General features: G+C 48.6%; 1 protein-coding gene across 6 annotated transcripts in view; it reads left to right on the top strand.

Annotated features, from left to right (window-relative positions):
- The first annotated feature begins 3189 nt into the window (after nt 1–3189).
- The window catches only part of GOLGA3 (golgin A3), a 43068-nt gene continuing 31462 nt past the window's right edge, over nt 3190–14795 (top strand). For 3 of the 6 annotated variants that reach the window (XM_010997767.3, XM_010997765.3, XM_031442436.2), the window contains exons 1-3: nt 3190–3501; nt 9921–10236; nt 12514–12756. In XM_010997767.3, the coding sequence (XP_010996069.2) occupies nt 10104–10236; nt 12514–12756 (376 nt within the window). In that variant the 5' untranslated portion in view covers nt 3190–3501; nt 9921–10103. Of the gene's footprint in view, nt 3502–9920; nt 10237–12513; nt 12757–14795 lie in introns of those variants that run through there. The other 3 variants (XM_010997768.3, XM_031442435.2, XM_064481371.1) reach the window with 3 other exon arrangements.

Here is a 14795-nt window from a genome sequence, read left to right as displayed (position 1 = left end):
AAGGGCCACCTGGCCAGCTCCCAGGAGACAACTGTCACCATCTGAGGAATGACTCCAGGCGGTAACTTAAACACACCTATTTAGAAAAATCATATAAACTTGCAGTTCATGAGTTATAATACAAACAGAGGTAACAAGCACTGACAACTCATCCCTTCTTGATGAATGTGCTGCCTCTGACCACTCCCTCTGCTTCCAGGGGTGTCTGTGTCTGTACCTGTGTGTCCTCCGTGGTGCTGCGTTGGGTCCAGTTTGTGGAGCTCACTGCTGGTAGATTGAAACTGGCCCCACTAAGTGCATGCACCCCATGGAAACTGGTAAATGCTGCAAATCAGGGTCATTTTCTTGTTGTTTCTGGAGAAAACTTGGTTAAAGTTTACCTACCAGCACACCACCGCCCCTAGCCAATATAGTCGAGAGAAATATTAGTTGTTGGAAGCCACTGTGTTTTGGGTTGGCTGCTTACAGAGCAACAAAGATAATACCATAGACCACAAAGGCCCAGCACTGGATGGCTCCTGCCCCCTCCTCAGCAAACCTTCCCTTCCATCCGCCTCGCCCCAGGGTCTCTTACAGAGCGACCCAGACCTGCGCCCTCACATGTACTGCTTACGCTGTTGCTACTGCTTCTGCTGCAGAGATGGTGATGCCGTCTCTTCACTCAGGGCTCGGCTCAGATCCACTCCTTGGAGAGGCCTCCCAACCAGCCTTTCTAGTCTACTTCCAGGTGCCTACCACTGGAAAGCAGACATTTCTGTACTGTTTACCTCCCATTCAAAATTCCAGAGCAGATGGAAAATAGTATGGAGATTCCTTAAAAAGCTAAAAATAGACTTACCCTATGATCCAGCCATCCCATTCCTGGGCATATATCTTGAGGGAACTCTAATTTGAAAATAAACATGCACCCCATTGTTCACAGCAGCACTATATACAATAGCCAAGACATGGAAAAAACCTAAATGTCCATCAACAGATGACTGGATAAAGAAGCTGTGATATATATATACAATGGAATACTACTCAGTGATAAAAAAAAATAATGCCATTTGCACCAACATGGATGGACCTAGAGATTGTCATTCTAAGTAAAGTAAGCTAGGAAGAGAAAGAAAAACACCATATCACTCATATGTGGAATCTGAAAAAGAAAAAGAAAAAGGAGGACACTAATGAACTTATCTACAAAACAGAAACAGACTCACAGACATAGTAAACAATCTCATGGTTACCCAGGGAAGTGGGGTGGGAAGGGATCAATTCGGGAGTTTGAGATTTGCACATGATAACCACTATACATAAAAATAGATTTTAAAAATGTTCTTCTGTTACAGCACAGGGAACTATATTCAATATCTTGTGGTAACCTTTAATGAAAAAGAATATGAAAATGAATATATGTATGTATATACATGACTGGGACATTATGCTGTATACCAGAAATTGACACATTGTAACTGACTGTACTTAAATTAAAAAAAAATTCCAGAGAAGGACCCTTCCTGTCTTGCTCACTGGTGTAAACTGGGCTGAAACGTCTGATGCAGGCAAGCGTCTAATGATTGCTAGCAGACTGGTCCTCACAAAGACCCAGCTCAGACATCCCTGTCCTGGGTCTCTTCCCCAAGGCACAGGTGACTGCTCTTTCCCCTCCTCTCTGTTAAACCTAATTCTGTCTCTCATTTTTCTGTGCTTCCTTCTGAAGATGGTGAACCTGGAACTGCATCCTCATCCTGGGCCTGACAGGACGGGTATGGGAAGGCGTGTTGAATGTTAACTGGACATGGAGTTACTGGGGTCCACTGTGTGTTGTGAACAGTGCTTCCCTCAGTAGCAGCTTTGTGTGCCAGTCCCCTGGTGCTGTGTAACAAACACCACATATGGGGTAGCCTGAACAACAGACACTCCTGGTTTCACGGTTCTGGAGATCAAGGTGTGACAGGGCTGGTTCCTTCTGAGGCCTCTCCCCTGGGAGTGGAGTTGGCCGTCTCCTCCCCATGTCCTCACAGGGTCATCCCTGCACATATCTGTGTCCTGATCTCCTCTTTTTAGAAGGACATCAGTCATTTTGGATAGGGGCCCACACATATGACCTCATTTTACCTTAATCACCCATTTCAAGACCCTATTTCCACACACGGTCACATTCTGAGGTCCTGGGGGGTTAGCATGTCAACGTGTGAATTTGAGGGGGACACAGTTCAGCCTGAAACACTTTGTCGTCAAACATCAAAAACCACAGGTTTTGATAAAATCAGGTGGGATTTTCTGGCAAACCCCACATCCTCAATATTATTAACACCCTGTGGGACACAATACCATTTACAATTACTCCAAAGTAAATGAAATACTTAGGTATAAACTTAACAAAACATGTACAGGATGCCAAAAATTACAAAATGCTGATGAAATAAATCAAAGAAGATATAAATAAATGGAGAGACGTGCCATGTCCATGAATTGGAAGAATCAACATAGTAAAAAAATGCCAGTTCTCCCCAGCTGACTTACAGTTTTAATGCAATTCCTATCAAAATCCCAGGAAGGACTTTTGTAAACACAGATAGGCTTATTCTATAACTTACATAGAATGACATGGGCCCCAGAATAGCTATAACAATCATGAAAAAGAATAAAGTGGGAGGAATCCTCTACCCATATTGGGGCTTGCTGTAAAGCTACCTCCTTGGAGACTGTGGAATTGGCACAGGGATAGGCATGGAGATCATTGCAACAGAGCAGAGAACCCGGAAACAGCCAACAAGCAGCCAACTGATTTTTGACAAGTGTGCAAAAGCAAGTTAATGGAGGAAGACAGACTTTTATTAACAAACGGTACTAGAACAATTTGATATCCACAGACCAAAAAAAAAAAAACCCTTCACCTAAACCTCATGCCCAATGCCAACAATATTTTATTTTTAAGATAAAACATTGCTACGGCTCCAAAGCAGCAGTCACTTTGGTATTGACACCCGAAAGATTAGTAAGGACAGGTGCAAAGGAAGGTTTGGTGCTGAAAGACCCACCCGAGCCAGCGCCCCGCCCCGCCCCCGTGTGCCGCCTAGCCACGCCCCCAAAGAGGTAGGGGCGGGCCCAGAATGGCCACGCCCCACACCCTGACAGATAGGGCTGGGACCGGAGCCTGGCCACGCCACTTCCGCCGGAAGCTCAGCTGTCTGGCTTCCTGTCGGAGTTGGTCCGGCAAGTCCGGAAGCTGCGTTCCTGCCAAGTGAAGGAGCCCCAAAATCACTTTCTGAAACCCGCCTCGGGCCAGTTGTGAGTGGGCTCGATCCCGACCCTGCTCTCGGCGCAGCCGTGGCCGGAAGGCCGCTGCTGGCTAGCAGAAGAGGACGTTCTCTCTTCCGGAACGGAGGCAGTGCTCACAGGCTGTTTCCGGGGGCCAGACTCCGTCGCGGCGCTGTGCTCCGCCCCTCGCGCGGCCACGTCTCCGCCGGAGCAGCCGGGCCGGGCGTTTGCCGCGGCTTCCGCAGCGCCGGGGTGAGGGTCGCGGGTGGCTCCTGGGCAGAGGCTCTGGCTGGGGCGGTCGCGGGAAGTCGGGGGACCTCGGCGCGGTCTAGGCAGGGGCCGGGTGGTGGGCGAAGGGCGGCAGGGCCTGGGCAGACGCGGAGGGCCGGCCGCGGCTCCGCCTGGAGCGGCAACGCCCCGCGCAAGTCTGGCATCTCGCCGTTGGTAGCCTCCGGGCTTGGAAGCCGACCTGTGCACCTGTTAGCGAAGCTAGCTTCATGAATATACATACATTCGAGCCCTTCCAGGACGCTGTCCACGCGTGTCGGGGAGTGACTTATTCAGAGATGCCCCAGCTGCTCTTGGAGCTGCTGAGAAACAGCTCTTGTCCTTTTGCAGAAGTTCTGTCAAGATGACGTCCTGACATGGTGTCGGTGGTTAGTGTGAAGCCTGGTTTAAAGAATCCGTGTGCTCTTTGCCTCTCCCTCCACCTCGATTCCATCTCAATTCTGGGTGCTTAGACGTGTTTCACCGAGTCAGTGATACTTTACAGCGGGAGTGGGGCCAGACATTGTAACTAGTGCGATACAAGTGTGCAGGTCGGCCTTCATTCAGCAACTGTTTGGTGAGTGTCAGTCGTGTGACGGGCACTGTTTATTGTAGGTCCTGGGATACAGGGTTGCAGTCGTGTCAGGGTCCCTGACCTCGCTGGGCTCACGTTCTATGAGGTCACTGCTGAGAGAGTATTGGGCGGTGCTTGGGATGGGTCTCTAGGAAGGCGGGTCCAGGGAGGTGACTTTTGAGCCAAGGTCTCTATGACAAGAAACCAGCTCTGCAAAATTGTGGAATAAGAATGTTTCAGGTAGAATGAGCACCAAATGTGAAGACCCTGAGGGAGGAGTAGGTTTGGTGTTTTTAGGTAGAGAAGTATGGCAAGCGTGTAATGAAAAAGGAAGAAAGTGATAGGGGACAAGGATGCAATGTAGGGAGGGGCTAGATTGTCCACAGCTTCCTAGTTCCTGGTAAGAGGCTTGGATTTTATTGTCAGTGTGATTAAAAACCACTGGGACGTTGTAAGCCATTTACAGGTGACTCATAGATCTTTTTTGCATTTTTAAAATTGACCCTTAACTATTGCAAACATAGCTTTCCTGGAATGATAGCTTTCAGTTACAGTGGACCTTGAATGGCAAGAAAAGGAAATAAAAATCATCTGACATTACTCAGATTCAAAAGTTGCCTTTTTTTTTAGCCAGTTGCCTTAAGCAGCAGTATAATTTTTTAAAGTTTAAGTATAGTTGACTTAACAATATTATATTAGTTTCAGGTGTATAGCATAGTGATTTTTTTTTTAAATTGATATATAGTCAGTTACAATGTGTCGATTTCTGGTGTATAGCATGTTTGAGTCATACATATACATACATATAATTGTTTTCACATTCTTTTTCATTGTAGGTGACTACAAGATATTGAGTATAGTTTCCTGTGCTATACAGAATATAACTTAGTGATTTGATTTTTTATAGATTACACTCCAGACCAAGTTATTATAAAAGACTGGCTGTATTCCCTGTGCTGTTCATGACATCCTTGTAACTTATTTTGTACCTGGTAGTTTGTACCTCTTAGTCCGCCTCACCCCTCTGCCCCTCCCCCTTCCTGTCTCCTCTCTGGTAACCACTAGTTTGTTCTCTGTATCTGTGAGTCAGTTTCTGTTTTGTTGTATTGGTTCATTTGTTTTGTTTTTTAGATTCCACATATAAGTGATAACATACAGTATTTGACTTTGTCTGATTTATTTCACTAAGGATAATACTCTTGAGGGCCATCATGTTGTCGCAAAAGGCAAAATTTCATTTTTTGGCTTGAGTATTCTGTTGTGCGTGCAGGTGTGTGTGTTTGTATGTATGTGTCTGTATATGTGTGTATATATGTATCTTCCATATCTTCTTTATCCAAGCAGTGTACATTCTTGAACTTCAGTTGGCTTTTCCCTATCGATGTTGACAAGCAACAGCTGCAGGGAAAATACACCAGCTGCTGCTTATCAAGGGCATGGGACACAGGCTGTGCCTTGCTGCACTTCATCCCAGCACAAATTTTTTATTCTTTTTCTCATCATCCTACTGTATGAGGTCACTGGCTAAGTGTGGTAAAGCATCTGCCCATGATCTCACGGCTGAGGTGACAGAGTCAGGACCTGAAGCCAAGATGCCTGGTGCCTGAGTCTGTGCTTTCCATTCCACCGCTGTACAGACACATGAGGCTTTTGGGGTTTTCATGCTCTGTTGTTTCTAAATGCTGATAGGAACACCTTAAATAAGACAGGGTAGGTGGAGCTGTTAATGTGTACATACCAGATAGGGGAAACCAGAAGTCACATTGGTGCCTGAGATGGTAGTTTCTCCGTCCGAGGTCTCTTGACGTCAGACAGCTGTGAACCTAGAGTCACAAACACTTTTGCCAAGTTCTAAGTGACAGCTTTGCCTCATCTCTTCCCTCCGGGAAACAGCAGAATGCAGGTGGTCAGATGGTACTGTGATCAGATTGATCTCTCTTTTTTTGACCACAAAATAGGGTGCATCTTACTAATAACAGCTTCCTTGTGGTGTGCTCCCAGCTGTCTGACCCTCCTTATCTTGTTTTTGTCCGCAGTCTGAGACAATGAGGCCCTGAACGACTGAGTCATGCTAAGTAAAATTCACATGAGACTGAGGAGAGGCACAGAATGCCCGTTTATCATGTGTAGGGAGAGCGTCCCTTCAGCAGAGGCCTCTTGTGGTAGTCTGTGAATTCTGTCTCTTGTCTGGCTCTGGGAGGAGCAGCATGTGAATAAGGCCAGTCTTCCGAACCAGTCACAGGCACAGGGTCTTGAATTCTCTAGGCTGCACCATCCATCTCTGGAGTGGTTAGAGCTGCTTGGGAATCAGTAGGCTTCTTGTTTAGCAAGAAATCCAAATAAAGGGAATCAGGTGAATGATGTGTGTGACGGCGTTGGGCTCAGACAGCCTGGTGCATTTCTCTCAGTCTTTGGCCGGCCTTCACCTGCCTTCATCAGTGGGCACCAACATCTTAGCCCTTCAGCCAGTGTCCCTCTTTCCTGCACAGGGTCGGGTGTGGGGTTCTCACTGCAAGCCTTGGGGCCACATTCTCTGCGGCTCCTTGGCTGCCCCTCTGTCCCCCTTTTCGGTTGGCAGGTTCTGATTTCATAGGGAAGTCCAGTCCCGCGGGCCGTCCTGCTCTTCCTTCTCACCCAGGGGACACTGCTTATCTGGGCTGTGGCCATTACACGTCTCTCTCCCAGTTTATAACTCCCAGACGTGTTCTTTGCTCTCCCTTGAACCTTTTATAGTAGAAATAGAGTTTTTCTGTATTTGAAAAGGCATCATGTATTTGAAAAGGCATCTGTATCCTTTGGTTTTGGAACCACTCGGTTGGTTGCTGAGGGGTGGAACTGGGCAGAGGCAAAGATTTGTCGGTAGCCTGCGCTGAGCACCACTCTGCGTAGGGAATGTTCCGGGAAGCGGGGCAGACCTGGAGTGGTGACTTCTGTGCCCTAGGATCTTTTTTAAAATTTTTAATTGAAGTATAGTCAGTTGCAGTGAGTCAGTTTCTGGTGTACAGCAGCGTGTCCCAGTCATGCGTGTTTATACTCGTTTCCATGTTCTTTTCCATTAAAGGTTATTACAAGATATTGAATATAGTTCCCTGTGCTGTACAGCAGACAGCTGCTTTTTACCTATTTTTATATATAGTGGTTAACATTTGTAGATCTCAAACTCTCAAATTTATCCCTTCGCACCCCTTCCCCCCGGTATGCCCAGGGATCTTACAGCTTGGTGGAAGAGATGGGCACAGACAGTCGCAGTATGGTGTGCACGCAGGGGTACCATGATGCCAGGACGGAGTTGGCCAGGTGCCTTACCTGAGGCCCAGAGAAGACTTGACAGCAGTGCCTTTTGGTAGACGCAGAAGGACTGGTAGAAATATGCCTGGCGGTCAAGGGGAACAGGGCACCTGCAACAGAGGGACCAGCTTCTGCCCGGCAAGCACTGACCCGTTAAGTGTTACCCTCTCAGGCATCTTAGGGAGCCCGTGGTGATTTAGACACCCCCCCCCCCGCCAAACCCCCACAAGGCAGAAACAGCCATGTCAAAGCACAATGCGAACGTTTCCTTTTGTTAAGGAGCATGTCAGGATGGACAGCAAGTGCAGTGCATCACGTGCAGGGACGGTGGCTTCCACTTGCCACCACGCTTGTTCCTACAGGACCCCTAAAATCATCTGTCCTGAGGTGGTGAGCTGGTAGAGGAGGGGATAGCCTGCCCATCCGTGGGCTGACTGCCTTGCCTTTCTTCTTGGGCACCTTCTGTGCATTATCAGCTTAGCTCCAGCCGCTCCCAGGGAGGGTCGGGATTGTAGCCCAGAGGTGGGCTCCACCGACATTACAGGGTTTTCCTGTGGAGGCGGGACCCTGCGAAATGGTGATTTTCTGAGGGGCCTATGGGATGTACCAGGACAGGCATGGGGCCTCCAAGGGCCCATTTATCTGCCCCTTCCCCACCCGGGAAAGTGTCTCCGTGGATGGAAGAGGTTACTGATTACTGTAGAGACAGAAATGAGGTAGAGAATGTTCGGTTGGCCTCAGGACCTCAATTCATTTCAGATATTGTTTCAGTCTCCAGATATTTACATGGGTGAGGCACCGTGAGCTGGAGTGGCTCTGGGGCTCTTTGGTTAGCCATGTTGGACTATAGTCGCCCAGGTTCTCCCACATTTCAACGGTCCTTTCACATACAAACCCTTAGTGCTAGTTTTACACGAAATAGCAGGCGTTGCCTCTTCACATTCATAACTGCAGTAACCCGTGGTGTTGCTGGCCTGCAGGAAGCCAGCTTGCAGAGAAGGACGTGTGGACGGTCAGCGCTGCTGGCCACACTTGACTGGGTCCCCAAGAGGGACGCTCCCATCACTAGTCCTTCACTACAGGGCAAACAGGTTACCCCAGGCCCCCGGATGTGCCTGCTCTTGGGTGACAGGGCAGTAGGACTGTCGGAAAACAGTTGCACTGGACTGTTGAGTCAGAGTCAGCTCCCATTTAGGCTGTTTTCCAAAACATCTGTATAGGATTCATCAGCTGGAGAGGAAGGTCCTGTAAATTTCTGTCCTGAAACCTGTGAGACACAGAAGAGTACATAAGATAATATGAAAACTGATCTTTTTTTTTTAAGGAGTTGAATTTTTTTTGACTTGTTTTTTTTTTTTTAATTTAATTCCCCTTTCTCCTGTTTCTTTCTTTTTTTTTTTTTTTTTTTTTTTTGGTGGGGAAATTTATTTATTTGTGTGTTTTGTTTATTTTTGATGGAGGGACTGGGGATTGAACCCAGGACCTTGTGTATGCTAAGCACGTGCTTTACCACTGAGCTATATGCCTCCGCCCGAAAACTGATCTTAAAGGAAGTAAATGCTGACATTTCTGCACAACGAGTAAGAGCAGCACCTTATCTGTGGGTGAGGAAGTGAGCCGATAGCATCCTCATCCCACTGCAAATGCGATAAACAGTTGCCAAGCTTTGGGCAAAGTTTCGCTCCCTTAAGCTTAGCCTAGCAGGACAGGTGAAAAGATAGCAGATCCTGTGAGAGAGGAAGGGCAGAACCAGTCACCTGCCGTGAGGTGCTTTCTCCGCCCTCCACCCACGTGTCCTGTGTCCTTGTCCCCGGGCTTCCGCCAATAGCACACGGGCTACCATGTTCCACGCAGTTGCAGCCTCCCTGTTGTCCTCCGCTTGGGAGCTGTGGCCTGGGCACTGTCTCCTCAGGTCTCCTGGGAGAGGAGCTTGCCCTGTGAGCCCTGGCGAGTGCTTGGGCCTGCGTGTCCAGTACAGAAGCCACTGGCCACATGCAGCTATTTACACACAAGTGAGTTACATTTAAGTGAGTAAAAACTCAGTTCCTCAGTCACTCAGGCCTCCCCCCCCAGCTGAGTGACCACCTGCGCCTACCCAATTACAGCGCTCATTACAGAGCTGCTTATCCTGGTGGGACTGTCTTCAGCCAGTCCCAGGACAGACGCGCCTTCAGGAACGGGCCCAGATGCGGCCGGCTCAACACTTATCCTCAAAATCCAGGATGTCGGGAGGAGGGTGTAGCTCAGTGGTAGAGCCCGTGCTTAGCATGCACAGGGTCCTGGGTTCAGTCCCCCGTACCTCCACTAAAAAACACATATGTGAAAAAATAAACATAATTACATTCCCTTGAAGAACAGAAATAAATAAAATGCATGTGAAGATATTTTTTAAATAAATGAAATCTAGGATATTGTAGGTGCCCCAGGATTATTTGTTGAATGAAGAGTCTACGTTTATTAAAGAGATGCTAGGTGTGAAGCAAATGCTGGTCTTGGAATAAAAGTTGCATAACACCTTCTTTCTCTTTTTGTTTCCTGCCAGGTATCATGATATTACTTGGTGTGATTTGAAGCCATCTGTGAGACTTTAAATCTTCTCCCGAAAATGGAAAGCCTAGTGCGGTCCATCCCAGGAGCTCTTGGCTGTTGCTGATGGCAGAAAGCAAACTCACTAGTGGTTCACTGGTAGCCCCTGAGTGTCAGCCCAGCCTGTGTCATCCTGGCCATGGAGGGTGCTGGGGCAGTGCAGGATGGCCTGTTGGAGGACAGGTGCAGCAGTGGCACCTCAGCTCGCCCCGAGGCCCCCCCGGATCCCCCAGGCGCCCTGGCGCCTCTGGACCAGTGGGATGAAGCCCAGCGTAAGTCGCCGGTTACTCTGCAGCTGCTGATTTTGCCTTTAAACAGGAGGACGTGGGTCAGCTTGCATTTTGGAGGAAGACTTTGGTGTCTGAGGCCATAGTGAACTTTTTCATTCATTCAGAGTGGGTTCTTTGTAATCAGATGAGTGTTTTTCCTTAGTTGATGCTGCCTTTCAGCTAAGCAGCATTCGTGTTAAATAGAGTGAGAACCAGCCCACGTTCTGCCCCAGCAGGACGGAGCAGCATCATTTGCCCTTAAGGCTTCTGCGGGTCTTCACCGACGCATTATTGTTAACATTCAACCTGTATGTTGGTTGGTTGCCAAAATTTTACTAAGTGGGATCCAGAAATGGTCCACTGGTGGTCTGAGGATTATTGGATCACATTGCATGTTAGCTGGTGGGTTATTCATGCATCAGAAGCACAAGGTGAATTACTCACTCCTGCTCCTTCCTGGTCAGCACCTGCTTGAAAATCAGAGCCTGCGTATGTCTTGATTTACTTGCAGAAATTGCATCCCTGTTTTTGTAAAACAATGCTCAACCACCTGCAAGGGCTTTGCTGATTAGTGCTTCTTAAGTGCCAGGGAGGCCGATGCGGCTTGGCCTGAGACCAAGGGTTCCGCTGTGGGGCAGCTCCTGGGTCTGCCTCTACGAGCCATGAGCCCTCAGGCAAGATCCTGACTTTATCTCAGTCTCACTCTTCTTGAGAAGCGGGAAGGTGAATGGTCCTGCACCTGAGGGCAGCTGGGAGGGCTGCAGGTGCACTCGGGAAGCGCCCAGGACGTGGTGCCAGCCGGGTTTGCGGGTCATTGTTTGTTTATCCACAGTTAGACTTGTGTTTGAAAACAGCCAAGTCTTACTGTTTATTGGGCTTAAAATGCACTGTGATGCTTACAGAATTACTTTGTTTGTGAACAGAAGGTCTAGAGACTCTCCCAGACCTAGAGGCCCGTCAGAAATGGCATTGACCTGATGGACTTGGATCTGAAATGCAGGTCCCCTGCCACCACAAGCCCCAGCAGTGGGGCTGCAGGCCATTTATGTCAGGGCCATGCCCGAGTCTCCTGGCTGCTACGTCTCTGGGGGTGCCCCACTTTTATGCTGGTCTTCCTTTCCATGAGGTGTGACAGTGAGTAGCTGTGCTAGTTGAGAGTCACATTTCAGATGACAGAAACATTTTATTTTATTTTATTTTATTTTATTTTATTTTATTTTATTTTATTTTATTTTATTTATTTTATTTTATCGTTTGGGGAGGGTAATTAGGTCTGTCTGTCTATCTATCTATTTATTTTTAATGGAGGGACTGGGGATGGAACCCAGGACCTCGTGCATGCTAAGCACACGCTCTACAACTGAGCTGTACCCTCCCCTCCACCGACAGAAATCCGTGTTAAATTTGCTTGGTCACAAAGGCACTTTTCTGGATGCGTGCTGGTTACGTCCTGAGATCCAGGTGAGGCTGACCCCTGTGAGAGCTGGGGGCACAGCACCCCTGGGCTCTTGGGCTGCCAACCGGCCCATCAGGGGCAGAGGGAGGGCGCTTTCTTCCTTGTCTCCTTTTGCTGCAAAAACAGGTTTCAGTTAGTGTGTAAACGAGTCCACTTGTAATAGCGTCGGCGGGTGGAACTGAGCTGGGTGTGTGTGGTCACCTACAGCCACCACTGCTGGGCTTGGGTTTCCCCCCACGGGTGCTTGTCCATCAGAAGCACACACCCTGGGTTCCACGCTCAGCTTTGCCGTCATCATTCTGATCAGCTATTCTGACTTTTTGCCTTTAATTTCTGGTTTTGGAGGATAAACGTATGCTTTGAAATGACTTTGGAATCAGTTCCCCGTAAATGTGAGGTGGAGACACGGATTAGCACTGCTGCTAACAGCACCTGTTAAAAACATTGTGAGCCGCATTTTAAGCATCTTATGGTTTTTTTGTGGGTTTTTTTTTTTGCCATTTTTTAAGAACGGACTTTCATGAGATTTCTTGCTGGTCTTGTTTAAATGAAAAGGAGACATTCCTACTGAAATTCTCCAGCTGTAGTGTGGAGGGTGAGGGCATTCCACAGCTGAGAGTGTCAGGCTCTGTGCGGTTGGGCAGCCTGTCCCACATCACCCGTGCACAGGGGCCGAGGCCCTCTCTTCTCTCAGAGTGGATTGCCAAGGTGTGGAGAGCACTCACATATCTCGACTCTCCTTTGCCCTGTTTTAGCTGTGTGTCTGAAGAATGACCTTACGTAGCTGTTAAAACCATGATGGCCCAGCACATCCTCTTTTCCAGGTGCCAGTGCCACGGTAAACAGAGCTTCGGATGAGGGAGGAAGCCAAGGGGACCCTTGTCCAAACGGGCCAACGCTGCAGTTCCCAGACCCTCTGCCGCCAGTGGGTCCTGATGCCTCTCCAGGTGTGGCTGGTTTCCATGACAACCTAAAGAAGTCTCAGGGGACTAGTGCTGAGGGCAGTGTAAGAAAAGAAGCTTTGCAGTCCCTCAGACTCAGTCTTCCTATGCAAGAAACGCAACTGTGTAAGCATCGTCCCACCTGGCTCTTCCTTGCCCGCCCCCCACCCCCACCCCAGGGCCCCTGGTCCCTCACCGTCCTGCAGAGGCACAGGCCCAACGGGCCACCCCATCCCTCTGCTGTTCGCTGTTTTATCGCTGTGGTGGGTCTTGCATTAACAGACAGCTCCGTTTTAGAGAGAAGTTACCCTTTATCATGGCCTGATACTGACCATGGTGTTTGAGGTCCAGGTTTAAAGGGTCGGTTGTGTGGGGCTTTTGTCACCCTGGATGGTGAGCCAGCAGCCAGTGGGGACTTGATTGCAACGTTTACATGTGAAAGCTTTCTTTTATGAGTTACTGTGATCAACGTTCATTCTGTGCTAGTCTCTGGGGACTCGGGTGAATAAGCCAAGAACGGGCAGCCTGGGAGCCCTAGAAACCTCCGGGCCTTTTCCTAGCCCTTAGGATTTCAAACACAGATGTATGCAGTTTTACTTGCTAGGATCGTGTCACACGTGCTGTTTTTATCCCTCGCCCCCACTGTGTCTCCCCTCCCCTCCGGGTCAGCCACAGGCTCACACAACCCTTTACAGGTTATGGGGCCCTCGTCTTGTAAAGCGGGATCGTATGGCTCACATCACTGCACGTTAGCCTCACCTAGCATCGTCGAGTGGGGATCGCCCACGTCATCCGATGCAGCTTCTCTTTTAAGGCTAGTGGGCCCCAAGTGTGGACAGGTCGGGGGTCTGAACCCGTATTGTTGACTATGGGTGTGCATATTTCCATCACGTGTGGTCATGCGGCTGTGGCACTGACACCCCGTGCCAGGCCGCAGGCGCTGTTTCTTTTCAGTCTTTCCAGTAGGTGTGCCGTGAGGCCACCGTTGTACTTTCATTTGCAATTTACTCTTCCCTAGACGGTTTGAGCATCTTTTAAAAACATTTTGGCAGGGGGAAGAAATTAAGGTTTGTTTGTTTATTTATTTGCAGAGGTACTGGGGATTGGACGCAGGACCTTGTGCATGCCAGGCACGCACTCTACCACTGAGCTGCACCCTTCCCTGAGCATCTCTTTATCTGTTGGCCATTTGGCCATTCTCTCCTGTGAACTGTCTGCATGTGTTGGCCCATTTTTCTTTCAGATTATTTGACTTTTTCTTCACAGGCATTATCTTGTTAGGGCCACAGCATGTTTTACAAATTTCTATAAGCTGAGTGTTACTTTGTAAGTCAAGACCTCACGTGAAGGTGAGGGATTTGGGTGCCCCGGCCCCACGTGCCCCCATGGCTCACCTGTCCTACCTGCTGCCCCTCCTGGGAGTGTCCCTCCTCACCCCAGCCCTGAAGCTGTGCCTCTGTTGTTGCATTTGCTGATCCAGGTTCCATGCCAGAGGCGGCAGGCCCCTTGGTTTCCGCCATCTGGACCATTTAGGGTCATGAAAAGCATTAAAGGTCTTTTCAGTGATAAATGCACAACTCAGTAATGACCTTGCTAAATTCCTAGTGAAATTCTTGGCAACTGTTCAGGTTTTAGAGTTTATTTAAAACAACAGCTGCTTGCAGGGAAGGTGTAGCGCAGCGGTAGAGCGCGTGCTTATCTCGCACGAAGTCCTGGGTTCAATCCCCAGTACCTCTGTTAAATAAATAAATAAACCTAATTACCTACCCTCCCCCAAATTTTTTTAATTACAAAAAAAATAAAAACATGAATTTGTATTACTTAAAAATAAATATAACAACAGCTGCTTATCTCCTGGAATCCGCATTCAAAGATGATGCCGCCTTTAAAGTGGTTAGATGATGACATTTCTCCATTCTCAGCTGCACCCTGGTGGTCGTGTCCATACTCGCCCTGCTGTGTGCGAAGGCAGCCTGTGCTGGTTACGCCTGTCACTCACTGATCAGCCCTTTTATTACCCCAAATAAAAGGCTTGGTTTTAGGTGTTTTAAATTCTGTTATTAGCCCGAAAGTTGTGGAGATAGCTCCCCTCCTGTCCTGGAGCACAGCCCAGGCCTCTGAGGGCTGCCTCCTCGGCCTTTGCTCCACGGGGAGTCCTGAAGGTG

This window comes from Camelus dromedarius, chromosome 31, assembly GCF_036321535.1.
Source record: "Camelus dromedarius isolate mCamDro1 chromosome 31, mCamDro1.pat, whole genome shotgun sequence".
Taxonomy (NCBI): domain Eukaryota; kingdom Metazoa; phylum Chordata; class Mammalia; order Artiodactyla; family Camelidae; genus Camelus; species Camelus dromedarius.
The sequence above is the reverse complement of the archived record's forward strand: the minus strand, read 5'-3'. Positions and strand labels throughout refer to the sequence as shown.